The 25713-nt window shown below is 57.9% G+C and overlaps 2 protein-coding genes across 7 annotated transcripts; one reads left to right on the top strand and one right to left on the bottom strand.

Annotated features, from left to right (window-relative positions):
- The first annotated feature begins 4320 nt into the window (after positions 1–4320).
- On the top strand, positions 4321–15660 carry HOOK2 (hook microtubule tethering protein 2). Of its 6 annotated transcripts, none has more exons than XM_079917045.1 (22): positions 4321–4439; positions 4960–5045; positions 5115–5187; positions 6140–6190; positions 6280–6412; positions 6507–6574; positions 7077–7139; positions 7463–7543; positions 7640–7800; positions 7885–8025; positions 9269–9470; positions 9762–9872; positions 10549–10636; positions 11020–11089; positions 11775–11912; positions 12006–12093; positions 12292–12326; positions 14288–14370; positions 14453–14553; positions 14720–14830; positions 14899–14970; positions 15059–15660. In XM_079917045.1, the coding sequence occupies exons 1-22, from the start codon at positions 4395–4397 to the stop codon at positions 15206–15208; spliced, it is 2151 nt and encodes a 716-aa protein (XP_079773171.1). In that variant the 5' UTR covers positions 4321–4394; the 3' UTR covers positions 15209–15660. The 6 variants fall into 6 exon arrangements, with proteins under 6 accessions (XP_079773171.1, XP_079773170.1, XP_079773169.1 ...); XM_079917044.1 differs by having other exon boundaries at positions 14450–14553; XM_079917043.1 differs by having other exon boundaries at positions 14450–14553; positions 14896–14970.
- Positions 15661–17906: 2246 nt separating this feature from the next.
- Positions 17907–22183, bottom strand: BEST2 (bestrophin 2; the record flags this gene model as incomplete). Its single annotated transcript, XM_079917285.1, has 9 exons — positions 21628–22183; positions 21385–21479; positions 20309–20542; positions 20059–20213; positions 19640–19717; positions 19316–19468; positions 19148–19228; positions 18798–18952; positions 17907–18330 (listed from the first exon to the last, which is right to left on the bottom strand). Exons 1-9 carry the CDS (start codon positions 21777–21779, stop codon positions 17907–17909), a joined length of 1527 nt encoding a protein of 508 aa, XP_079773411.1. The 5' UTR covers positions 21780–22183.
- Between the last annotated feature and the right edge of the window lie 3530 nt (positions 22184–25713).

Raw genomic sequence — 25713 nt, 5'->3', positions numbered from 1 at the left:
TCAAAAGGAGCCCCTGGATGAAATGAATAAGAAAACGGCTTTAACCGTTTCATCGCCGATGGGCTCTGCAAAAACTTCCTGTGGGCTATGGGGGAGGGGCTGGGGGCTGGGTTCCCAGAGGGTTGGGGGGTAGGTACTGCCAATTCAGGGGTGGGGGAAACGGCTCTAGTGACCTTGGCAAGGGATGTCTAAGGCAAGACACCAGACACCGACCCTCGCCGGAGGTAGAGCCCCACTCCTTAAGCTCTAGGCCCCCAGTACTCGGTTCTCAGCCCCCACTGCCTGGAGGGGGGGTCTCAGAGTCCGCAGCCCCCTCCCCAAGGGCTTGAGTCACACAAGGGGAAAGCCGCGAGGGGTGAGTCACGGGGTGGAGAAGGGGAGCGAGGTCGGCTGCGGCCAGGGGACCCTCAAGCTGGCCTGAGTCACGCACGCCAGGGCCTCGCTGACCCCAGCCCCTTCCCCGGAGACCAGGAGGCCAGGAGCGGGCAGCGCATTGTCGGTGGAATACGGAGCTGGAGGAAGAGCGGGAGGGGGGAGGAAGCACGAGCCCGGCCGCGCGGGAAGCTCCGGTTCCCATGGTAACCGAGGGGTCTCTCAGCTCGATGGCGGGGTTCCTCCCTCGTCAGGGACGGTCCCCGCGCGCCGGGGAAGCCCCCGCGCGCTCTATCGAGGGGCCACAAGTTTCAGGTCGGGCAGGAAGGGGTTAACGGCAGCCCCCTCCCGGGTTTCACCCGCGCCCAAAGTCCCCGCCAGGGTGGGGCTGTGCCCCGCGCTCCCCCGCGCGCCTAACCCCCGCGGCCGCCCACGCACGCACGCACGCAGCTAGCCCATCCCCCCGCGCTCGCACGCACGATCGCGTCTGGCTCCACGCACGCAGCGACCCCCGTCGTGCCTCACGTCACGCACGACGCACGCGCCCCCGCAGCGCCGGGAGGGGCCGAGAGCGGCAGGACTCCGGGCGCTTGACGCACCCCCCCAGCACATCACCGCCTCCTCACGCTGTCTTGTGTGACTTTGACACCCCCCCACGCAAGGTCACAAACTCTCAGATCCACAGTGTCACACGGACACAGGATACACCTGCCACACGTTGGCACAAACATTAACTAGTCCAGCCAGCTCCGCGGCGAATGTGGGCAGGGTCACACTGTCACACATCGTTTGTGGTAGGGCCATTTTCATACACAGATAGGTGGCATATACAGACACTCCGATAAAGCCACACCATCGAGACAAAGTAAGACACAGATAAAAGGCTTGGACCTCAGGACTCCAGTTGTCACACAGCCACTCCTCTCACATGGAGATTGTAGAAGCACAGAGACACATGCTGGGGACGGACACACGACGGTCATGCTGTCACGCAGACATCACAAGTAGGGCACATGAAGTAAAGTAGGGTCACAGACACAAACCCACAAGGCCACACACAGGGACACCAGATTGTCTCGGGGACATGGATAAACCAAGGACGAACATGACAGGCTCATGCTATCACAGAAAAACACATGATGGAGAGAAGTAGGACACGGTCACAGAAACACAACCTAAACCCATACTGAAGTACTGATTGCCATACATTCACTTCTCACACAAAGAATGACCTAGGGATATAGACACACAGCAAGGTCCCATAAAGAGAAGCATGTGCCCTAGTCCCTGACAGCACCCCCCAAAACCACCAAATCACACACACATAGCCTGTTGGGTAAATTCCCAGGGCCCCAAGACACAGATAGGTGCAAACACATAGGCCTGTGCACACACAATCACAGACCCACCATCTCACACCTACATAGATGTGAACACACTTCACATGGACTCAGAGACATGTACAGACCCGGGGAGGGGGTCAGGATGGGAGTCCTGGTGGAATGTCAGTGTCTGGAGAGCAGAAAGCCTGCCAGAGTACCTCATGGTATGGGGCATGGTGTCCACCCTGAGCTTGTGGTCAGCCCCGGGGGTGGGGGAGGGGCACCATCTCCAAATGTGTGAACCTAGGGTCTCCATCCCAGCTCTCATGACTGGGTCTCTGCCCAGATGTGAAGGCCGGAGGGGGCGGGCGGGGGTCCAGCTGTGGCCGCAGGGAGGGGTTGAGTCACCCGCTTCCCAGCAGTACAGCCCAGGCTGGGCCCAGCTGTTCCTGGAAACAGAGAGGAGGGGGTGGGGTCCCCAAACCAGCTGGGGGCTGCTGGTCCAGACCTGCACCCCGTCCTTAATGGAGGCCTCCAGATCATTCCCCAAACTTGGGGGCTCTCTCCACCGAAAGTGGGGGGTTTGAATCCTTCCCCCAAATAAAGGATCCCTGCTTCAAAATGAGGGTTTGTGACCCCTCTCTTTGGATTGAAGGCACACTGATGCCCCCAACAGTGGGGTTCCCTGCGTCACATAATAGGGATTGCTGCTCTTCCCTGCCAACGTAGGGAGCTCCCTTTCCCCCCAAACATGAGATTCCTTGCCGCCCCAAATGGAGGGTTGTGACTCCTCCCCCAACGTGAGGGCACCCAGACCTTCCTTTAAATCTGGGGACTTTTGGCTCCCTGAACATCTATAACGCCTATAATATCATGGCAACGTTAAAACAATTCAAGTCCATGCTCCGAATATTTAGATTCCTCCTAAACATCAAGATCCCTGCGGGTTTTGCAAGTATTGGGGACCCCACTCCCAAATATTTGGCAGTCCTAGCATGTCTCCCAACATTGGGCAACCAGGTCCTCTCACAAATAATCCCAGCCTCCTCTCCTTGTAACAGCCATAGCTCCGGCTCACCTTCCACTTCTGCCTGGTGGCAGGGGGGCCCCGCTTCCCCTTACTGGCAGCACCCTCTCCTTAGTGGGTGCGGGATAAGGGAATCAGCGGCGGCTGTTCTCACGCCCGCCGCCGTAAGGCAGCCTTGTCCGGAAGCCGGCACTGTTGGCCCTTGTCCCCTTCCTCCCTACTCCCCCCCACTCCACTCTACTCCCAGGGGATGGAGGCTGAAAACAACTCGGAAGGGGACGTGGGTGTGTAGACGAGCCTCCAAGGCCCCTGCGTGCGTGCAGTTGTGCGTCTGAGTGGGCTGTAACCTGGAGTCTGGTGCTAGAGTGATTGTGTTCCTGCGATGGTGCGGGGAGCGGAGGAGTGCGGGGGGGAGAGGGGAGCTGTAGTCATCCTGCTCAACCCATTCGGGGGCAGGGTCGCCGAAGCCAGACTCTGGGTTGGAGGGAGCAGCTCCCCGCCCCTCAGACCTAGACCCACCCCCAAAGCAGAGTCCGCCCCTCTCTCTGGGTACAGCTAATAACCTCTAATTACTGCTCATTACCTCGCCCGCTCCGCAGGGGAGGGACTGCCGGGGAACTCAGGCGTCAGAGGTCCGGTGCTTTAACCCCTCCCTTAAAGCCGGATCCACCCAGAACCTCTGTTTCCTCGCCTGCGAACCGGGAATTTAAAGAGCACTTGCTACCTAGAGTCGTGGAGATTTCAACCATCTATATATTTAAATCGCTTAGCGGAGAGACTGCATTTTGTAGGCACCCCATAAATGGTGGCTGCGATTTTATTGTTAACTAGTATTGTTAGCACTTTTTCTTTAAGCCCCCTTCACTGCCCAGACGGGGTCTCAGAGTGGGCCCATCCTTTTCCCCGTAGGCCGCGTTCCTGCTGTCTGGGCGCCCCGGGTGGGCCGTGGCGATCAGGGCGGCCCTGTCCTGGGTTCTAAGGGAGGAGGGCCCAGGCGCGGGGCTCAGGGAGGGGAAAGGGCAGGGAAAGCTCAGTGGAGGACGGATCCAGGCTAGGCAAATAAGTCTGTCCGTTACCTAGGACATGTGTCTGACCCATCCTGCCGTCGACTTAGAACCCAAATCCCCTTGTCTACCCCTAGGCAAGACTATCAAGTCACCTACACTGGGAAGAACCCTTTAGTGTTGTTCCCCCTCCAAGTCCATAGAATATATTAAGACCTGCCCCTCTCCTGCACAAAGGCTCTGATCATAATGTGGCTAGACAGCAGAATTTCTTTCAGCCGAAGGGAAGGGACGAGAATGCGCCTGTACAACAGGGTGGGGCAGCTCCGCCTCCGATGAAAAGGAACGACGGTGAAGTCTCCGTTACCCCAAAAAGAGCTCGGGGAGGAGGGGAGGCGAAGCCACCCTTGGGATGCGCAAGGCTGGCCCAGACTGACCCCTAGCGGCAGGCTGGCGCCCAAAAGCTTCCCGGATCTAAGATGGAGGGTCTGAAGCCCTAAGCTGGTGCCGGGAGGAGATCACGTGTCCAGGGCGGGGCCTGCGCTTAGGGGGCGGGGCGGCGCTCTAGGCCGAGCGGGAGGTCGGGGCTGCGGGCGCTCGCTGGTGGCTGATCTGGACGCCGCTGCGGTGGCAGGGCTCCGCGGCCGGGGTTGAATCCAATCGGGAGCCATGAGCGTGGACAAGGCCGAGCTATGCGGGTCTCTGCTCACCTGGGTAGGTCGGGGGCGGGGCCAGGGACAGGTGTACGCCCTCTCTTTTCGCCCGGGAGCCCCGACCTTGGCTCTGTGCACCCTTCCGTCCTGGGGCAGGGAGGAGGAAGGGGTCGTCGGCCTGCCAGGCCGTTGCACTCTGGCCTGAGCACCTGACCCGTCAAGTGGCAGGTTTCCGTGTAAAGAGCAGGTGAGGCCACGCCCCTTGGTGGCTGGGTCATGTGGGGCGAGGGCACAGGTGAGCTGGCCTGGTCACGTGGTGCCTATGGGGACCAAGTGACTCGCGGTCTGACCTCGCCTGGTCGCGCGGGGTTTGTTGGGCAGAGGTATAATGAGGCCACGCCCCCTCCGGTCCGCCCAGGTGAGCAGAAGCCACTCCCCCACGGAGTTGGCTTGCTGAAGCAACAGGCCAGCCCCCACCCAGCACGTGAGGGTCCTGCTGACCGGAAAAGTCTGTAAAAGGGGTTTTGTTCCGTGGTCCCAGGCCCTGATAATGCCTGTTGCACTTTCCTCTCCCCCACCAGTTGCAGACGTTCCATGTCCCGCCCCCCTGTACCAGCCCCCAGGAACTGAGCAGTGGCCTCGCAGTAGCCTATGTGCTGAACCAGATGTGAGTGGGGCTGAGGGGGAGGGTCCCAAAAGGGTCCCCCAGCAGCTCATCCCACCTTCTCACCCCCAGAGACCCTTCCTGGTTCAACGAGGCATGGCTCCAGGGCATCTCAGACGACCCAGGTCCCAACCGGAGGTTGAAGGTGACAGGTGGACTCATGAATGGGGGACAGACTGGTGAAGAGTTGATCAGGGAAGGGTCAGTGAGACATGTCCTGGGTGATGGACAAACAGATCTGGACAGGAAGAGGGACAGATGTATGGTGACCAGCCAACTATGTATTTATTCCTTCATTCTTCTATTAAGCAGGCCTGGGTGTGCAGCAAGGAATAACTCAGACAAAACCCTGCATACACAAACATTAACATTGACTTCCAATGGCAATTAGCTCTATGAAGACAATAAAAGCTGGGCCACGAGAGAGAGCAACTGAGAGTGGGTGGGTGGTTACTCCAGATGGGCTGATCTCCATGTAAGATTTGGAGGAATAGCATTCCAGACACAGGGAGCAGCAAATGCAAAGGCCCTGAGTTGGAAATAAGCTTGGTGTGATCGAGGAAGGGCAGGGGGGTCAGAACAGAAAGCAAGGGGGCAGGAATGGTAGATGAGATCATCAAGGGCCTGGCAGGCTGGAGCAGGGAAGATAGATTCTATTTTAAGTGCTGTGTAAAGTCAAGGAAGGATTTTAGTAGAGGAAAGACACAAACCTTGCTTGGGCTTTAAAAAGCTCCCTCTGGATGCTTGAAGAGAAATGGAGGGGTGGGCAGCAAGAGTGGAAGCTGGTGCAATAATTCAGGTGAGAGATGATGATGGCTAGGGTCAAAGTGTAGTGGGGCAGGTGGTGAGAAGTGACTGGATTCTGGGGACACGTGAACAAGATGGGCAGGTGGGTAAGAAGGGCAGGCAGCCAGACAGGTCACTCCTAGGAGAGGGGATATACAGACAGAGAATGGGGCTAAACAAGATGAGATGACAAGGGATTGGGAGGCGAGACAGAGAAAAAAAGAATGGGCTAGACAGATTCAGGGTGGGGGCTGCTTGGCCCCTTCTGGGGGGATTTGGGACCCTGGACACAACTCCTTGCCCCTCCCCAGGTCAACAATCTGAAGACAATCTTACAGAGCCTGGTGGAGTACTCCCAGGATGTGAGTAACTGTAAAGGGATTTAGGGGGTTGGGTTGGGAGGAGGGGGGATCCGTCAGCCCCTGATACCCCTTCCTCCTCCCATCCTCAGGTCCTGGGGCATCCCATTTTGGAGCAGCACCTTCCAGATGTGAGCCTTATTGGCGAGTTCTCCGACCCAGAAGAGCTTGGCAAGCTGCTTCAGCTGGTGCTGGGCTGTGCTATCAGTTGCGAGAAGAAGCAGGGTATGGGAGGTTAGGGGGTCCCTAGGGGAAGACCTGAGGAAACGCTTCTTGCCCTTCCACCCTCCATCTCAGTCTCCCCCACCTTGACCCCCAGAGCACATCCAGAGAATCATGACGCTAGAGGAATCAGTTCAGCATGTGGTGATGGAAGCCATCCAGGAGGTAGGTGGGTATGCCCACTGTAGCGAGGAGCTTCAGGGGAGGGGACATCTCCAAGGCAGCTGGGCACAGGCTCTGCCCTGGTAAGGTCTGGGCTCTGTCTGGAACTCAGCTGGCCACATTTCCCTGTCCCATGTGTCTGCCAGCGCCCCCCAGCTCTAAGTCACAACCTAGCACACTAAAAGGGCCAGGCCTCGGAATTCCCTGGTGGTCCAGTGGTTAGGACTCAGCGCTTTCACTGCTATGGCCCGGGTTCAATCCCTGTTTGAAGAACTAGGATCCCACAAGGCGCGCAGTGTGGCCAGGTGGCCGGGGAGTGGGGAAGGACCAGGACTCCCTGCGTGCTGGACACATGAGGCAGCCTCTGGGCTGGGGTTATTGGGGAGGACTGGCTTTGGGGACAGGAGGATGGAGTAGTTCTTAGTCTGGATTGTAGAAGCCTTGGAGGCTGCCCTCAGAGGGCCCAGTTCATCTCAATGTCCTCCCACTGCACCCCCCCCTCCAGCTCATGACCAAAGACACCTCTGACTCCCTGTCACCGGAAACATATGGGAACTTTGATAGCCAGGTAAGGGGTGGGGACCTTGTTAAAGGTCCGACCCCATTACTGATTTTCAGGGCTACCTAAGGAGCAAGGGCTTGACCTTAAGCCTGTAAACCACTCCCATCCTCCAGGGTCCTATCCTCTTCCCTTGCCAGGTCCCCAGGGTTCCTGAATTGCCTTTTCTCCAGTCCCCTCAGGTCCCAGCCCTCTCTTCTTAGATCTTGAGGGTTTCTTGGCTCCCTCCTCTCTGTCCCTGAAGATCCCATCCTCCGTTTCCCCATTTTCCTCCCCTGGATCCCTGAGTTTCTTGTTTCTCCCCACCCTCCCCCCTCAACTCCTCTCATCAGTCCCGCAGGTACTACTTCCTGAGTGAGGAGGCTGACGAGGGTGACGAGCTGCGGCAGCGCTGTCTGGACCTGGAGCGGCAGGTGGGGCCGAGGTGGGGGTCCACAGGTTCTCCCAGGGCAGGGCCGCCCGCATAGCCCCTCTCCCAGCTCCGGCTCGTCTGTATGCCCTGCCCACAGCTGGTACTCCTGTCAGAGGAGAAGCAGAGCCTGGTTCAGGAAAATGAGGTGCTGAGGGAGCGGGTGGGCCGGTCCGAGGGTGAGGGTGCCACCGGCCTCACCTCCAAGAAGCTGCTACTGCTGCAGTCCCAGCTGGAGCAGCTGCAGGAAGAGAACTTCAGGTATGGTCAGTTGGGGACAGGGCCAGCAGGCCAGGGGACTGGGGCAGGCACAGTCCCTTCATGTGGTGCTTCCCCCACCCCCAGGCTGGAGAGCGGCAGGGAGGACGAGCGCGTGCGCTGTGCTGAGCTGGAACGGGAGGTCGCCGAGCTGCAGCAGCGGAACCAGGAGCTGACCAGCCTGGCCCAGGAGGCACAGGCCCTGAAGGATGAAATGGATGAACTTCGGTGAGTGGCAGGTCCCCACCACACACCCCCATTGCCAGAGTGCCCCTCTGATGCCATAGGACCTCTGTAACCCCCAAATTCCTAGTGGGCACCCACAATGCCCTGTTGACTCCACCGCACTATCCTGGAATCCACCTTGTCCTCTGGACAACACCAAACTCCCTGGATCCATGGTGCCCCCCAGGACCCCACAGTGTCCCCCTGTTATCCCACATTGTATCTCACATACCTTAGAGCAGGGGTCACAAACCCCTGGGCCGCGGACTGGTTCCGGTCCGCAGCCTGTTAGGAACTGGGCCACACAGCAGGAGGTGAGCAGAGGGCGAGAGAGTGAAGCTTCATCTGCCGCTCCCCATCGCTCCCCACCACTCTCCATCACTCTCCATCACTCGCATTACTGCCTGAACTATCCCCCTACCCCCCGCCGGTCCGTGGAAATATTGTCTTCCATGAAACCGGTCCCTGGTGCCAGAAAGTTTGGGGACCGCTGCCTTATAGGATCCCTGTGACCCCAGCAAGCCTAGGGGGTCATAATGCTCCCCAGACCCCACTGCACCATTCTGGGACCCATCATGCCCCAGCATCCTATGGTGCCCTTCAGGACCCCACAATGCAATAACTTTGCCCCTGGTGACCCCTCTGTCCCCCCATCACATGACTGTACCTTCTTATGACTCCACAGCATCCCTGCAAGCACAAAGTGCTTGGTAGGCCCCCATAGCACCCACCCCTCAACCTCACTGTGCCTTCTGTTGCCTCAAAGGGCTCCCCTGTGACCCCCATGGCATTCCTGTAATGTTAAAGTGCCTAATGAGCCCCTACCATACCTTCAAGAGCCCCACAGTGCTCTGCCTCAAAGATCCCCCATGACCCCACCACGGCCCCTGCACCCACAATACCCTTGTTAGGCCCATAGATACATCATGACCCCAAAGTGTCCATGGGGGCTCCTCAGAACCTCTGGGCCCCATCATTCCCCCTGTAACCCCACAGTCATTTTTGTGTCCCCCAGATTCTGATTTTGACCCTGGGCTAACCATTGATGTTTAGGGCTCCCTTTATGCTCCCTAATGATTCCCCCAACGCCACCAGGCCCCGCTGACCCCTGACCCTCAGGACCCATCACCTTGAACCCAAATGCCCCAAGGCTGACCTGACACCTTCCCCTGCCCTGAGGGCCTCGCATCCAGGCTGAACCCTTGACCTCAGACCCGCCTCCTCTTCCCATTGCCCCCGCCCGCAGGCAGTCGTCAGAGCGCGCAGGGCAGCTGGAGGCCACGCTGAGCAGCTGCCGGCGCCGCCTGGGCGAGCTGCGGGAGCTGCGGCGGCAGGTGCGGCAGCTGGAGGAGCGCAACGCCGGCCACGCAGAGCGCACGCGGCAGCTGGAGGAAGAGCTGCGCCGGGCCGGCTCCCTGCGCGCCCAGCTAGAGGCGCAGCGGCGGCAGGTACGGGCGGGGGCCTGGACCTGGACTGGGGTGGGGGCTTCTCTTGGCCGGCCGCTGACTTTAGCTCACCCTCAGCGTGGTGCTAAGTCCTTCCACCCAGCGTCTGCTCCCATTTTTATATAGAGGCCACACCCTTTAGGCCAGCCAGCTCCTCCCTAGGCTTGTAAGCCCCACCCCTTAAGCCTCCTCCAAGTTCCCTCAGCTGGTCCCTCTGGCTCCGCCCTTTCACCTTGTACTCAGTCCCTGCCCCTCCTTCCCACCCTGCTGTCCTCTCCCCTCTCCTCTGTTTAGGTTCAGGAATTGCAGGGCCAGCGGCAGGAGGAGGCCATGAAGGCCGAGAAATGGCTATTCGAGTGCCGCAATCTGGAAGAAAAGTATGAGTTGGTGTCAAAGGAGAAGGAGGTGAGGCTGAGGTCCCTCCACCCAAGCCCCACCCTGACCATCGTGGCAGAGCCCATTCCCTAGGACAGCAGTCCCCAACCTTTATAAGATTTTTTTTTAAGGGAACTTTATTATTTTTATTTATTTATGTTTTGGCTGCGTTGGGTCTTCGTTGCTGCACGTGGGCTTTCTCTAGTTGCGGTGAGGGGGGCTACTCTTCATTGCGGTGCGTGGGCTTCTCACTGAGGTGGCTTTTCCTGTTGCAGAGCACAGGCTCTAGGCGCACGGACTTCAGTAGTTGTGGCACGTGGGCTCAGTAGTTGTATCTCACGTGCTTGGTTGCTCCGCAGCATGTGGGATCTTCCCGGACCAGGGCTCCAACCTGTGTACCCTGGATTCTTAACCACTACGCCATCAGGGAAGCCCAGAAGTGCCCAACCTTTTTGGCACCAGGGACCGGTTTTGTGGAAGACATTTTTTCCACGGACTGGGGGTTGGGGGCAGTAATGCGAGCAATGGGGAGCTATAGGGAGTGGCAGACGAAACTTCACTTTCTTGCCCATCGCTCACCTCCTGCTGTGTGGCCCGGTTCCTAACAGGCCACGGACCGGTACCGGTCTGTGGCCCAGGGGTTGGGGACCCCTGTCCTAGGAGACCGATCCAGCCTCAAGTGGCCTGTTGCATCCCGTCCCTCCAGCGGCTGCTGGCAGAACGGGACTCCCTGCGGGAGGCCAATGAGGAGCTGCGCTGCGCCCAGTTGCAGCCTCGCGGGCTGACCCAAGCCGGTGAGTTGGAGGCCCATCCCAGGGCCTGGGAGATGGCTGGCCTGGCCTTACCTGGTCTGGTGTGCTGTTAGGGCAGGCAGAAAAGGCAGTGTCCCAGGGCTTGTCTAGGTTGGGGGCAGAGCTAGGCCACATTGGAGGGAGGCTAGAGTGGAAAGAGGTGACATGGGCTGACAGAAAGCAGGGACTGTGTATCGGGGCTCTGGGTGGGGCAAAGGCAAACCCAGGCCAAGGATCATGGCTCCTTGTCATGCCAGGGGTGGGGTTTGGGTCAAGTCAGGCTTTTGGCCGAAGTTGAACCCCCAAAGATGCTTCTCGGAAAGAGGATCCTAGGGATGGGGACAGAAACTGTGCAGCCACCTGAAGACTTTTCACACATTCTCCAGACCCTTCACTGGATCCCACCTCACCGGCTGTGGAAAACTTAGCAGCCGAGATCCTACCTGCGGAGCTCAGGTATCCTGGGGTCACTCAGAGCTCTGGCCCCACTGGGGCCTGCCAGTGCCCACCCTCAGCCCCGTCCCCAGTACAGGTATTTACCACTAGCCAGGCCTGCTCAACTTGGTTCCCAAGTCCTAGCCGGGCTTCTAGGCCCACTCACTCCTAATTCTGCTCTTACCTGGCCAGGGCTCTACCCCTATTGGTGCCTCACCTCTTCAGGATCCGTCCTGAGTGCACAAATTAGATCCAACCCATCTGTCTCCACTCCCCAAGCAAAAATCCTTTGCTCCAGCCCTGCCCACATTGGGTTCTGCCCCCAGGATACAGCCCTGTCCTCAGTATATTCCCTGTTAGGTTCACTGCCCTGTGCGCTGCCCGTAAGAACTCCCACCCCAGCTTTTCACTTTTCAGTGTCTTACTTTACCGGCAGCCGCATCTCAGTGTTCTAACCCTCTCCTGTAGCCCCACCCTTCCCTGGCGCCACCCCTAGACCCAGCTCATGGCTCCGCCCACTTTGCCCCCCAGCCCCACCGGCGCTCCGCCCACCCATGCCTAGGACCCTACCCCAGGGTCTGGCTGGGCTCTTCCCCCAGGGCTCTATCCCTCTCCTGGCCGCGTCTGCCCAGTTTCCCTGCTGGAGCCTTGGTAGGCCTGAGTGGTGACCCATCTCCCGCACTGCTCACTCCTTCCCGGTCCGCAGGGAGACGCTCCTACAGCTTCAGCTGGAGAACAAGCGCCTGTGCCAGCAGGAGGCGGCCGACCGGGAACGGCAGGAGGAGCTGCAGCGCCACCTGGAGGAGGCCAACCGCGCGCGCCACGGCCTGGAGATGCAGCACCGGTGAGGACCCACCTGGCGGAGGGGGGCCTCTCACACGCTTGGAGGGGGGCTGAGGGCGGGCGCAGGCACTAAGTGGGCCCCCCAACCCTGCAGGCTGAACCAGCAGCAGCTGTCGGAGCTGCGGGCCCAGGTGGAGGACCTGCAGAAGGCCCTGCAGGAGCAGGGGGGCAAGACTGAAGATGTGAGTGCCCACCTCCTCCCTGCCTGGCCCTCCTTTGTGTCCCCCAATAACCCTTCTCTCTCTTCCCCCTGCTGCCCGATGCCCCGTGAAGTCCATTGTAAGTACCTTGAGCCCAGGGTGGCACCCCCTACCCTCAGTCTGGAAAGAGGTTGGGACCTCTGGAGCCCTCACTCACCCAATGCCTCTTCTCTCCTCCAGTCAACCCTGCTGAAGAGGAAGCTGGAGGAGCATCTGTGAGTCCCAGAGTGGGGGTACTCTTCGTGGGGGGAAAGGCTGGGGCAAAGGTGTGGGAGGTGGATCCGGTGTCGATGGGGAGTTCTTGATGAGGAAAGGGAGTCTGACGGGTCAGCTCAAGTGGGGCCTTATAGACTAAGGGAAGGCATATGGAATGTTTTGGGGGAACAATGGGGTGCCACAGAGGAAATTGCAACAAGGTTGTGTGACAAAGTAATAGTCACCTTTTACTTTTGCATTGTTAAAAAGGAAAGTTGTTTTTGTGTGTTTTTCATTTTTGGCCACACTGTGTGGCTTGTGGAATCTTAGTTCCCCAACCGGGGATTGAACCCGGGCCCACATCAGTGAAAGCTCCGAGTCCTAACCCCTGGACTGCCAGGGAATTCCCAAAAAAGGAACTATTAAAAAAAAAAAAGAAAGAAAGAAACTATTTTAAATGGCTATCACATTTATAGTTTAAAAACCAAAATGTATACCGAGCTATACAGAAATAAAGGGTATACCTCTGAGTGCTCCCTCATTGACTCAGTTTCCACCCCATTCCACCCTCATTTCTATTAGTTTATTATGGAAATCCTTCCAGAATTTTTAAAGCAGATCCAAATGAATATGAATATAGATTTTTACTATCATTCCTTATTTACGCAAAAAGTAGTGTAATATGTGCACTTTGCTTTCCCTACTTAACAAGTTAACTGGAGAAATTTCTCCTTAAGAATAAATAAAGGAGTCCTTATTTTTTTTTTCACATATAGCAGCCTTTGTCAACTGGGGTTCCATAGGGGAACTAGGCCTTACAGAAAATTATTTTCGTGACTATTTTCTCAGTTCTGCCAAGGATGCAATGAAGCTAAGGCCGACCTGGAACACAGAAAGTTATTTCCTTACAGAGGATGGATACCTGGAGGCATTAGGGCTTAATTCTCCTGTAGAATTCTGGTCCAGAAGGTCTGGCCTATAGCATTTTTTGTAATATTGTAATGTGTTTAACTCATTCTTTCTAGGTATTTGCAATTTCAAGCAATGTAACAAAGTAAACCTTGTATAGGCATCATTTTGCTTGTGTGCAAATATACACAAAAATGCAATGGGTGGCTCCCAGGGTACATGCCTTTGTAATTTTAGTAGACATAGCCAGAGGTTCACTATTAGATGTTACACCATGTTCCATGTCCGACACATGATAATAGTCTCACCTACAGGAATCTTTGGGGTTTTGCCACAGGTGGCAGAACTGTCAATTATTAGCTTGCATTTCCTTTCCTGTTTTAAAAATGTTTAAAAGTTTTAATTTATTTTTGGCTGCATTGGGTCTTTGTTGCTGCACGCGGGCTTCCTCTAGTTGCAGCAAGTGGGGGCTACTCTTTGTTGCAGTGCGTGGGCTTCTCATTGTGGTGGCTTCTCTTGTCATGGAGCACGGGCTCAGTAGTTGTGGCTCGTGGGCTCTAGAGCACAGGCTCAGTGGTTGTGGCGCACGGGCTTAGTTACTCCACAGCATGTGGGATCTTCCCGGACCAGGACTCGAACCCGTGTCCCCTTCATTGGCAGGCAGACTCTTAACCACTGTGCCACCAGGGAAGTCCCATATTTCCTTTTGTTTTATAAGAGATTTGCATTCCAGAAAGATACCTGGCTGCTGGGTAGAGAATGGAACTGAGGGGTTGAGAGTAGAGGGGGCTGGCAAGGGATGATGGTGCCTGGACCAGCGAGTGGGCTGTGGAATGGGGAGAAGTGGACAAATGGGAGGGCTGGTCCAGGGCCCACCTGATGAGGGGTGTAGAGGGTTGGGACTCTGATGGCTGAGGAGATGGTGGGGCCAGCGCACATAACCCCCAGGCTTGGGGTCAGGCAGAAAGGTCTGCAGGGACACTTCTGGCTGGCTGGGAAGGCTGTGGCCACCACTAGGAGAAAAGAAATGGGCCCAGAGCTCAGCCTACTGCTGCCGGTCCCTTGCCCGCAGGCAGAAGCTGCATGAGGCAGATCTGGAGCTGCAGCGGAAGCGCGAGTACATCGAGGAGCTAGAGCCCCCTGCCGATAGCAGCAGTGAGTGGGACTGGGTGGCCGGCTGGGTGCAGGGAGCCCCAAGCTTGGCACAGAGCTGAGGGGCCACCTGTTCCCCCAGCAGCCCGGCGTATCGAGGAGCTGCAGCACAACCTGCAGAAGAAGGACGCGGACTTGCGGGCCATGGAGGAGCGGTACCGCCGCTACGTGGACAAGGCGCGCACAGTGAGGACGGGCGCTGGGTGCCCTACACGCCTTCTGCCGAGGCTGCTGCCTCCCATTGGTTCATGCCTCCTGCCCCCACACCTGTCATATCTAATCATGTCACAGACCTTTACACCACGGCCTGTGAGGCCAAGGTCACCCTGGCTGTGTCTTCCCCAACCCCTAGGTCATACAGACCCTGGAACCCAAGCAGCGGCCACCTGGGGGGGCTCCTCCGGAACTCCACACCCTGAGGACACAGCTTCGAGAGCGGGATGTCCGCATCCGGCACCTGGAGGTGGGTGTCCTTGTCCCTTCTCACTGTCCTCAGCATATCCAGGTCCTTGACTATTGCCTCCTTAGCAGATGGACTTTGAGAAGAGTCGAAGTCAGCGAGAGCAGGAAGAAAAGCTGCTCATCAGTGCCTGGTATAATATGGTGAGTGCACCGTTGCCATGCCTGAAGTATTGGGTGGGCATGGCGGTCCTGTGGGCTCACCTGACCCCAACTATGCCCCTCCCTCCAGGGCATGGCTCTGCAGCAGCGAGCCGGGGAAGAGCGGGCACCTGCCCATGCCCAGTCATTCCTGGCACAGCAGCGGCTGGCCACCAATGCTCGCCGCGGACCCCTGGGACGCCTAGCACCCCTGAACATGCGCCCCACTGACAAGCATTGATGGATCTCAGGATCCTGCCACCTGTCCAGCCAATCAGGGCTTAATCCACCCTGGATTCCCCTGACTCACATGGGGCCCAGCATTATGCCTCAGCCAGTTGCTTGAGAGCCTTGAAGTCATAATCTCTGCCCTTTTCTCTCCCAGGTGGGACGAGAGTGCAGGATGAGGCGGGAGGCAGGAATGGGCCTATTCTTTTTAGCAATGTGATTCTTATTCTTGATTTTAGTGAGCTGCCAGGGGAGAGAGTGATTTTATATTTGAGAAGAAAGATAATAAAGACTTTCAATCTGACCTGGCTGGACTCTGGGCTCTGAGGGGAGGGAGAGAAGGTAGGCCAGGGGCTCAGGTCACTGCTTTTAAGAAAATCCTAGCTTGTGTTCTTACTAAAGTGTGAGTGACCGATAGCACCCCGTAGGAAGTTTGAATCATGTTTGTATCTGTGTAACTGTATGTGTGTGTGGTGGGTTTTGAAGAAGCTTCAGGCAAAAATCCCTACCTCAGGAAGCTGTCAATTCCAATGGAGACAGATAATAAACAAAATAGATAAAATATTTGATGTGAGAAGTGCTACAGAGAAAAATAAAGCAGACAAAGTCATGGGGTTGCAGGAGGTGGATTTGGGAGGTGGTGATTTTTTTTTTTTTCTTTGCGGTACGTGGGCCTCTCACCGTTGTGGCCTCTCCCGTTGCGGAGCACAGGCTCCGGACGCGCAGGCTCAGCGGCCATGGCTCACGGGCCCAGGCGCTCCGCGGCACGGGGGATCTTCCTGGACCGGGGCACGAACCCGTGTCCCCTGCATTGGCAGGCGGACTCTCAACCACTGCGCCACCAGGGAAGCCCAGGTGGTGATTTTTAATAAAAGACCAGGAAATGAGGCCTCACCAAGGAAGTGACAGAATTTTTTATTTTTTTATTTTTTGCGGTACGCGGGCCTCTCAACGCTGCGGCCTCTCCCGTTGCGGAGCACAGGCTCCTCACGCGCAGGCTCAGCGGCCATGGCTCATGGGCCCAGCCGCTCTGCGGCACGTGGGATCCTCCCGGGCCGGGGCACGAACCCGCGTCCCCTGCATCGGCAGGCGGACTCTCAACCACTGTGCCACCAGGGAAGCCCTGAAGTGACATAATTTAAGCAGAGACCTGCAGGAGGGAGGGACCATGTAGGTATCTGGGGAAGAGTGATCCAGGCAGAGGGAATAGCACGTGTAAAGGCCCTGGGACGAGACCTTGCTCGGTGGGTTAGAGGAACAGTGAGGAGGCCAGTGTGGCTGGAGTGGAGTGAGTGAGGGGAAGAGTGGAGAGAGTCAAGACCAGGCAGACTGTCCAGGGCCTTGTAGCGTGTGTGGATTACTTTAGCTTTCATTCTAAGTGAAGTGGGAGCCACAGAGTGTTCTAAGCAAAGGAGCGACATGACCTGATTCAAGTTGTCACAGGCTCCCTTTGGCTCCTATGGGAGGAACAGACTGCGGGGGTGTCAGGGCCAGAGCTGAGAGACCAGGTCACTCGTCCAGGTGGGTGGTTGGGTGATAGGGCTCTGGCCAGGGTGTGGACCCTGGAGGAATGGGAAATGGTTGGATTCTGGATACAGTTTGAAGACTAAGCTGATGGGGTTTGCTACTGGGTTGATGAGAGGGGATGAAAGAAAGGAGTTGAAGGTGACTCCCAGGTTTTGTCCTCATCATCTGGAATGACAAAGCTGACAGAGGTTGGGACAGGTGGGGAGCTGATAGGGAGCTGGTTTGGGGGCATGTTATGTTCGAAGTGCCCGTGAGATCCCCACATGCAGATGTCAAGCAGGAAGTTGGCTCGCTGGGTCTCGAGTCAGGGGAGGGATCCTGGCTGGACTTCTAAATTCAGGAGTCACCTACATACGACTGATGTAAAACCTAGAGCACTGAAGGGGTATCTGAGAGTGCAGGGGCTTGAGGCAGAGGGGTCACTTGCAGAAGCATAAATCGAGGCTGGCAGGGGAATTCCCTGGAGGTCTTGTGGTTAGGACTCCGTGCTTTCACTGCCTTGGGCCCGGGTTCGATCCCTGGTCGGGGAGCTAGGATCCCGCAAGCCGCGTGGCAAAAAAAAAAAAAAGAAAAGAAAAGAAAAGAAAAAGAAAAACGCTGGCAGGAGAAAGCTATGGTCCTTGGACCGTGGGTCCTACATTGATGAATGAGTAAAGCCCTGGGCACTAATGGGGCCATTTCAGAGAGAATTTAGGAAGAAGTGGGCAGGGCATCATCAAATAATCTGGAGGATTCCTTAAAGCTTACTTAGCATAAATGCCTGGCAGGAGTTGAGTAAAAAAAAAAACACTAAAAGTTTATTGAGCACCTATTATGTACCAAACACTTTAAAGCCACATTTCATTTCATCCTCACAGCGCATTGAGGTGGGCACTCATATGTCCAATTTGAGGAAAGAAGAAAGGCAAGGCACACTGATAAAAACTCTCACGCAGTGGCGGGTAGGAAGTAGAGCTGGTGGTAAGGACCGACAGTTCAAAGATGCTGGAAGAATACCCTGCCCTCAGTGCAGTGCCTGGCCCACAGGAGGCGCTCCAAGCCTCTGTGCCAAACGTAAAGGCGGGACGCAGGCAGGTAAGAAGCGGGCAGGCGGAGTCCACAGGCAGCTTATAAAGCCCAAACCACTGCTTGCGGGCGGTGTTGGGGCATTTTCTCTATCCTTGGGGATCCAGGGTCCAAGGGTCTCAGGTTAGACTCTCCTCCTCCTCGCCAATAGGGCTGGGCACCCAGGGTGGAGCCGGCCCCCGGGGCCCGGGCATTGGCACAACGGTGAAGGGCTCGGCGGGTGGCCTGGGGGCTGGCGGCTCGCGGCCAGCGTGGGGCTCAGACTCCGGCTCCAGCAGGCCTAAGGGTAGCAGCGCGTCACTGCCACTGCACTCTGGGGCCGCGCCATCAGGGGCGCCCGCGCATGCGCAGCTGGCGGCTGTGGCTTCCTCCGACACGCAGCTGTTCTTGCGGCGCAGTAAAGACAGGCGCCGGCCCAGCAGGCCTCCAGCGGCCATGCCCGCGCCCACCGGCAGGAGGCGCTGCAGGAAGTCGCCGTGTGCGTCGCTCAGCGGCGCATCCACGCCGTCCTGCCGCTGGAACTGCATGTCCTCCTTGGCCAGCCTGCGGAAGAGACAATGGGTCAGCGCTGCGGCCTCTCTCTTCTTCATCAACAGAGTTGGGACCGAGGAACACTGCTTTTCCACCCCATTGTCCCACTTATCCCAAAAGACCTTGGCTCCTCACCCGAGAGCCTGGCCTTATCCTCTGGCTCTGGCTATGCTCAAACTTAGGCCTCAAAAGGCTAAGTTGGGGCCCTGCCGCCTGTCCTTTGGTATCGCTTCTGGCCCGTCCAGTCCTCATAGACTGTAGCCCTTAGCTCTGCCCCCAGTTAGTGGCCGGGTCCCAGACCTTGACCCGGATCCCTGACCCCTGACCCGTCCTAGTCCTCATGACTTTAGCTCTTAGCCCCGAATCTCCAGGGTGTGGCCTTTAGCCCCGACCTGGTCACCCACAGCCCCTTCAATCAGATACACCCCGCAGTCATGAGCCCCGCCCCCAAGAGGCCCCGCCCATCCCCACTGGCTCACGTGATGTCGAAGGTGGAGCCCTGGAAGGAGGGCTGCTGCAACAGGAAGGCGGTGGCAGCGGTGTAGGGAGCGCGAGCCTCAGCTGCGTCCCAGTATAGGTCCTTCTCCAGCATGGCCAGGTCGTCGTACATCTCGTCCACGGCCAGCATCGACACCTGCGGGCGAGGATACGCGGGGAAGAGTGGGCATGGAACGGCGCCGGCACCGAAGGGTGGACCCCTCTGGACGGGTAGGAGTGTGGTGACCAAAGAGAAGGATGGATCAGGGGCGATGTCTGAGCGAGTCTTAGCAGGGGTGGGGCCAGGGCCGCTTTGGGAGCCCAGGGATGGTCTTAACCGAGAGAGTCTCACTTGGAAGTTGCGGTCGATCAGAAAGTTGGTCTCAAAGTCATCGTCGTCCTCTCCGAAGGGGTTGATGAGCTGCTCAGCTACCTGAGTGGGTAAGAGGAGAGGTAGGTGGAGAACTGAAAACCCCTGCCCGCTCCACCCCTGGAGTCCTGGCCTTGGGGCCCCACCCACCTTGAGCCAGCCCGCGTAGAAGAAGAACTGCAGCAGGGTGAAGATGGGTACGCACAGGTCCAGGTCGTGGTCTTTGTAGCCCTGCGCCGGGTCCAGGAACTGGCGACCGATGAGGCAGGCCAGGAAGTAGCTGTACACAGCGATGGTCACCACCTGGGGGAGGGGCAGGACGGAGTGCCAATTCAGGGTTCTCTGGGCCTTGGGGGGTCATGGAGAGACCAGAGCTAGGATCGCGAGTCACTGTGATGGGGTCTTAGCTGGCCCTCAGTTTCTCCTTGAGACCAACGCTCCAGGGCCTCTGACGCGGGATAACGGCGGGGTTACCTGGGTGTAGACAAGGGGTACGCTAATCCAGTCGTAGTGAAAGAGCATCCCACACTTGGCCCGAAACACAGTCAGCTCCTGGAGGCAGATACACGTCATGAGGGGGCCTGAATAGTGAGCTCACACATGGGGATTAAGTGGGGGGGGGGTGTACCTGGGATGGAGGTGAGTGGTCACCTGGTGGGAGGCGGGCGTGTGCTTCTAGGGACTTCAGGGAGAATATTTAGTGGTGAGTGTACGCCTAGGAGCACTATGCACCTAGGAGCCGCCCCATAGAGATTAAGCGTACACCTGGGGGCTGCTAGATAAGGGTGGTTGGGATCCGCCTTGTGGGAGGCGCATGGCAGACACACAACCTCAGGGTGCGTGGGGTACAATTTCCCTGGCATTTGATATGAGTGACCACCCGGAGAGCCCACCTCCAGCAGCAGCTTAAGGGCGCCGTTGTTGCGGATGCGGCCCTCGCGCTGAGCCTGCGCCGCCAGGTTGGAGAACCAGACGCAAGGCACCCAGTACTTGTTGTAGGATGAGTTCAGGTTCTCGAACTTCTTGCGCTCCTCGCGGGTCATAAACCCTGGAGGGGCGAGGTCGGGGGTTATTTGCCCCACCCTCAGTCTTTGCTCCCCCCCGCCCCCCCCCCACCCGCGTTCCTTTTGGCCGGAGCCTCACCTGCTTCCACCACATGGTCTATGGTGGGGAAGCGCTTGAAGACAGCGGTGCTGACAGAGCGCAGGATAAGCACAGCAGAGAGTCCTGCATAGCGCATGAGCGTGCGTCGGTAGAGGCGGCCGCGCTCGTCGCGCCCGTGCACTGTGCCGACCACCACGCACATGAGCGCGTCGGGCAGGGGCATGCATAGGTACTGGTTCCACCAGCGGTGCACCACCAGCGTTACGTAGAAGCCTGCGGGAGAGCCGGGAATGGGAGACTCAGTTGGGACACTAGGGCCAGGGGTGTGGGGTCCCAGGTCATGGGAAGAGGAGTGACATAGGGTCTTCATCAGGAACATTCGGTAGGCTGGATACCCAGACCATGTGGGGCCACCTGAGCTGGGAACCTGGAGATTCAGCCCTGAGGTCAGAGAGGTTGATGCAGGCTGGATCACCCTGGCTACTTGGATGTCACCTGGGATGGGAGATTAGGATCTCCGTATAGAGGTGGAGACAGAGGGCCCACAGGCAGGTTGTCACCAAAGCCACAGGGAGCCCCGGAGCCAGGGATGTGTGAAGGGGTTGGGCATGGTGTCTAAGTCAGGGAACCTGGGGCAGGCTGGTCACCCCATCCTTGTGGGCCCAGAATGGTGGGAGGAAGGCTGAGGTCAAGTGAAGTCACTGAGGACAGGGAGCTGGGACTTGTCAGAGATGCCCCTCAGGCTGGACTTGAAAGGATGGAGTCATGAGGGGCTCTTGGATGGGGGTCCCTGGGGCTCAGTACATGTGAGGGGAGGCACTAGTAATCCCATGCAGACACAGATGGGAGTCCCTGAGTTGACCAGGGATAAGCCTATGCATGACACGGAGTTCTCATTGGGGGCACCTCAGGGGACCCTCTGACCAGATGACATACAAGGTCTCAGGAACTGGGGCCATACTTGGCCTAAAGGACGCAGAAATGGGGATTTGTGGGGGGGTGGCTTTGATGGGGGGGGCGTCTCAGAAAGGCAGGAATGGGAGTCTCCAAAAGGCATGAATGGCAATGGGTTTCTCAGGATGAAGGGAATGGGGAACTCAGGAGCGCGAACGCACCGAGCACAAAAGAGACCGGGATGAGACTGGCGTACTGGTCGCAGTAAAGAACGAGCTTCTCAAAGTAGCGCTTCTGCTCTTCGGTCAGCACGAAGCTGCGAGGGAGGGGGCGCGGGATCACGGGGGAGCCCCGGTCCCCAGTTGAAGGTCTCCCTTCCAGCACCTCCTCCGGGGCCGGCCCGGAGCCCTCCCCAAACGCCCCCACTCCGGCCGGCCCTCCCCCCTCTCCCGGGGCCGCCTCACCGATAGGCGGCACTCAGCGCCATGTAGAGCCCAAGGAAACACAGCAGCTCGCGCCACAGAAGTTTGTAGATGCTCCCGCGCCACAGCAGCAGCAGCTTCGAGAAGCCGCCGAAGCGCGCGTTCGCCACGCAAGCTGTGTACGTGACAGTCATCGCGGCGCCCGGGCCGGTCAAGCCCAAGGAGAGGGGGCTGGACCGGACCCGGGATTGGGGGCCGAGGAATGCGGGGCCGGGCCGGGCTGGAAGGCTGCTGGCGAGGGTGGAAAGGTGCGGGGACGACTCAGCTCCGCGTCACTTTCCACGCCCGGCCACCTCCTCGGTACCGGCTCTGGCTCAGCTTCCCGTCCCCTCCCACCTGCTCAGTCCTGCCCTAGCCCCCAGCCCTCCTCCCCAAGGCCCTCTGGCAGGCCACTCCCTTCCTTGGACTCCAGGTCCCAGCGTCCGGCGCCGACCTCCCCAGGCCCTCTCCGTTCATCCCCCCCCCACCAAGGCCCTTGGTCCACCGAGTTAACCCGAGCTGCCCTCTCTGATCCCATACCCCTTACCTGGACGCCATCTACAGCCTCCCCCCAGCTCCCCGAGTCCCTAGCGCCTCCGTTTCTATGTTCCCGGGGCTCCAGCTGACTTCCTTCCCTCAAGTCCCACTTCTGCTTTCCCTCCCCCTACTCCCCTAACCCAGTCTCGGCCTATTCTCTCCCCTGCACTTCCTTTTGAAGCCCTCCAAAGCCAGATCCCCAAGCTTCCAGGCCCCAGGTCCTCCCCCACAGCCCCTCAGCCTCGGGCTGGCTCCGTCTCCTGCACAGCTGCCCCAGCCTATCCCCCTCCCACTTAATCGAACTGGCTCTGCTCCCTCCCTCTTCTGGATCCACCTAGACCTTTCCTCTGTCCATTCCCCTCTAGCCTTCTGAGCCCTCCAACCCTACCCTGAGGACTCAGATTCTTGCCCGCAGACTGACTCGTCCTCAAGGTTCCCTATTCCCCCAGGCCTGGGTCCTTCTCACCTGGTGGCTGGTTCAGGAACACTCAGGGACAGGGAAAGAACGGGCTTCAGGGTTGGGTGGGGCTGAAGCCAGATTCTGTGAGGGAGGGGGCTGGGGAGTGGGCGTGGGTGGCCCCTCCCTGGCCCTCCCCCCTCAGCTGCAGCCTCAGAACTTTGAAGTCTCATCAGTTTGTTACCTGGGGCAGGGGGTGGGGAATTCACCTTGTCCTCCTTAGCTCCTTCCTGTCCAGTCTCCCAGTCAGTCACTGGCAGATCCAAGAAATCTTGGACCTAGACCTGGGGGAGGGGGCAGGAACGCTGTCTTTACCAGACCCAGACATATACACACACTGCTCAGTGAGTCTGGGTCGCTCCACACTCACCTGTAATCACACACAAAGACGCACCTAGAAACACACACCATAGACCCAGACACAAATTCAGCTTTCCTCAACATAGCCTCCCACAACCACGGTGACCCAGAAAGCAGTACGCACTGTCACAAAGACTTCCAGAGTCACCAAAGAGACAACACTTAGCCCCCCCGCCCCCATACGCAGATATAAAGCAGATGGACCCTAACCCACCAGGCTCTCAGCTCTCAGGCACCCACATAGTGCTCCAAACAGCCACCCAGGAACACAGGGGCAGGGACCCAGGCACCCTGAATTCCTTCATGATCATACTATGTAATAAAGACACACGCAAGGTCACACAACCAGCCAAGTGCAGACCCCAGCCCGACCCCAGAATGCCTTCACACGTGAGCCATCACACAGAGGGAGGTAGCAGACATTTATTCCTGATCTCCCCTGCACAAAAACACACCATGGCCACACACCAGATGCAGGAGCACAGCAGCACACAGTCCTGGGGTCAGAGCCGGGTCCTAGGGAGTCCCTTTGATATGCCAATGTAGCAAAGACACACTCATACAACAACGACCCCTCCCAACAGTCCCACAGACCCAGAGGGTCACATCCAGATGGAGTCAGGCCATAACCCCTCATGAAACTCACCTGCATTCATTTGTACATCAATACGTACGACACACGCTCCCCAACACCCCTTCACTGCGGGCGGCGACGGGCAGGCACACACACACCCTGGGTCTCAAACACTTTGGGCGTTGTCATGAACACACAAGCTTAGGGACACAAAACCTTGTCTCCACATTTGGCATGGATACAGGACAGATGTTCTCCCTTTACAGACACACCTACAAAGGGGGCACTCTAGCCTGGCACAAACAACCCTCCATCTTCACCATTGAATGCACAGCCCAGTGTGGGAGGGGTAGATGCTCAGGGTTTCAGCTCCAAGAGGGGTGCCCTGGGGCGCCCCTGAGCCTCTCAAGTCCACCCCAGCACCAGGAGTGCACATGGCTCCGCTCGACCCTGCACCCGAAGGTCTGGCCAGCCAGGACGCAGTGTTCCTAACCTGGCAGGTGTCTGCCCAGCCCGGGGTAGTTAGGAACCAGCTCGGACTGGCTGTACTCGGACCTGTGCCTCTGCCGTCCAGCTGCTGGACAGCACATCAAAGAGGATGAGGGGTGATGCTGCTAGCTACGGGAACTGGGGAGGGGACAGGCTTCAGGTTGATGGGCTCCATACCTGACCAGAGGCCCCTATTCCCTTGGATGTATCCTCACATACTGCAGCCAGCCCTCCCCTCCACAGCCCCCATCGACCCCCGTGCGCATCTCCCCTCCTCCAGCTCACTGTCCCCACATACTTCTGACTGCCTAACCCGGGCTGGGGCAGAGGCGGGTTGCCCAGGCTAGTTCACATGCTTACTAATTGTTACAGTGAATAGTAACAAATAGACCTTGGCAGGTACATGCCTGGGGCCACTGTAAAGGCGTTACCTATTTCATTTCATTGTGTCCTCAAAAGCAGGAAATGTGAAGTTTGTGCTCCTTATTCCCGCTATCAAGGTAGGGAAGCTGAGGCTCAGAGGACGCACAGTCTGTTCATGGCACAGCTAGGATCTGAAGCCAGGCAGTTTGGTTCGGAGCCGGGGGTCCTGCCATGGGCTGCGCTGCCATGTTCGTCTACAAGCACCTCCTCAATGTGGGCGTGCCCCCATGGGTTTGTGTACACCTGACTGAACTGGGGGGACACGTCTAGGCTCGTGGTTGCATTCCCCTCACACACACACCCTGGCACGCCTAGACCCTGGGTGTGCACTGTCTGAACACCACTTCCTGACTCATGCATATCCTTAGTCACCCCCTTTCTCCCGCCATCCCCATCCAGCTCCAGCTTGGAACTTGCAAACGCCCAAGGTCATGCCAGTCCTGGGTCTTGGGGATGACCATGACTGTCCAGGCAGTGGCAGAGGGAGGAGTGAAGGAGAGAAGGGGTGCTGCTTTATGCCTTTCCGGCTGGTTTGCTAACCCTTCCAGGGTCAGGTGAATTTGTGCCATGGCCCTATGAATGGCCACACTTCTGTCTCCATTTTAGGAATACGGGGACTGAAGCTCAAACTGCAGGAAACAGGCGGCAGGCCACTCAGTGAGGCTGCTCTGGGGGCAGGACAGGACTTCAGGGCCCGTCCAGCCTGAGTCCTTTGTCATCCTGCCCCTTAATCAGCCCCCCTGTTGCAGCCCTGTGCTGGGAGGGGCTGAGGCCATTCCATGTAACAGGAATTGGGAGGTGGGGGTGGAAACTGTTAATCCGCAGTCTGGCAGGCCCAGCCTCTGCCCAGGGTGCCCACTAATTCCCAAACCAAACAGCAGGCAGTGCTGGGCCCGCTGCCGACCTAATCCGCTCCCCACCAGCCTGGAGCTGGCCAAGGGGCCTCCCCGTTCCCACGCTCTGAGCCTTGAAGGAAGTGGGCAGATGCCCCTTTCTTCTACTCCAGGCTTTACAGCCCCAGAGGACACCCTTACCCATATAGAGCTAGAAAAAGGCACCCCTTTACAGAAGAACCCTCCTTCCAAAATTACCACAATAAACACACATCTCTATTAGGTCTCTGTTGTGAAGGACCTAAACATACATCTATGCCTCTCTGGATGTGACATCTTCGTGCAGTGTACAACCTTTGCAACTGTACATGGAGGTACTAGGCCATAACCCCCCCATGTCAACATCCACAGTAGTT

This window comes from Stenella coeruleoalba (assembly GCF_951394435.1).
Source record: "Stenella coeruleoalba genome assembly, chromosome: 3".
In the NCBI taxonomy this organism is placed as follows: domain Eukaryota; kingdom Metazoa; phylum Chordata; class Mammalia; order Artiodactyla; family Delphinidae; genus Stenella; species Stenella coeruleoalba.
Note: the sequence above shows the minus strand (reverse complement) of the source record. Positions and strands in the feature narration are given on the sequence as shown.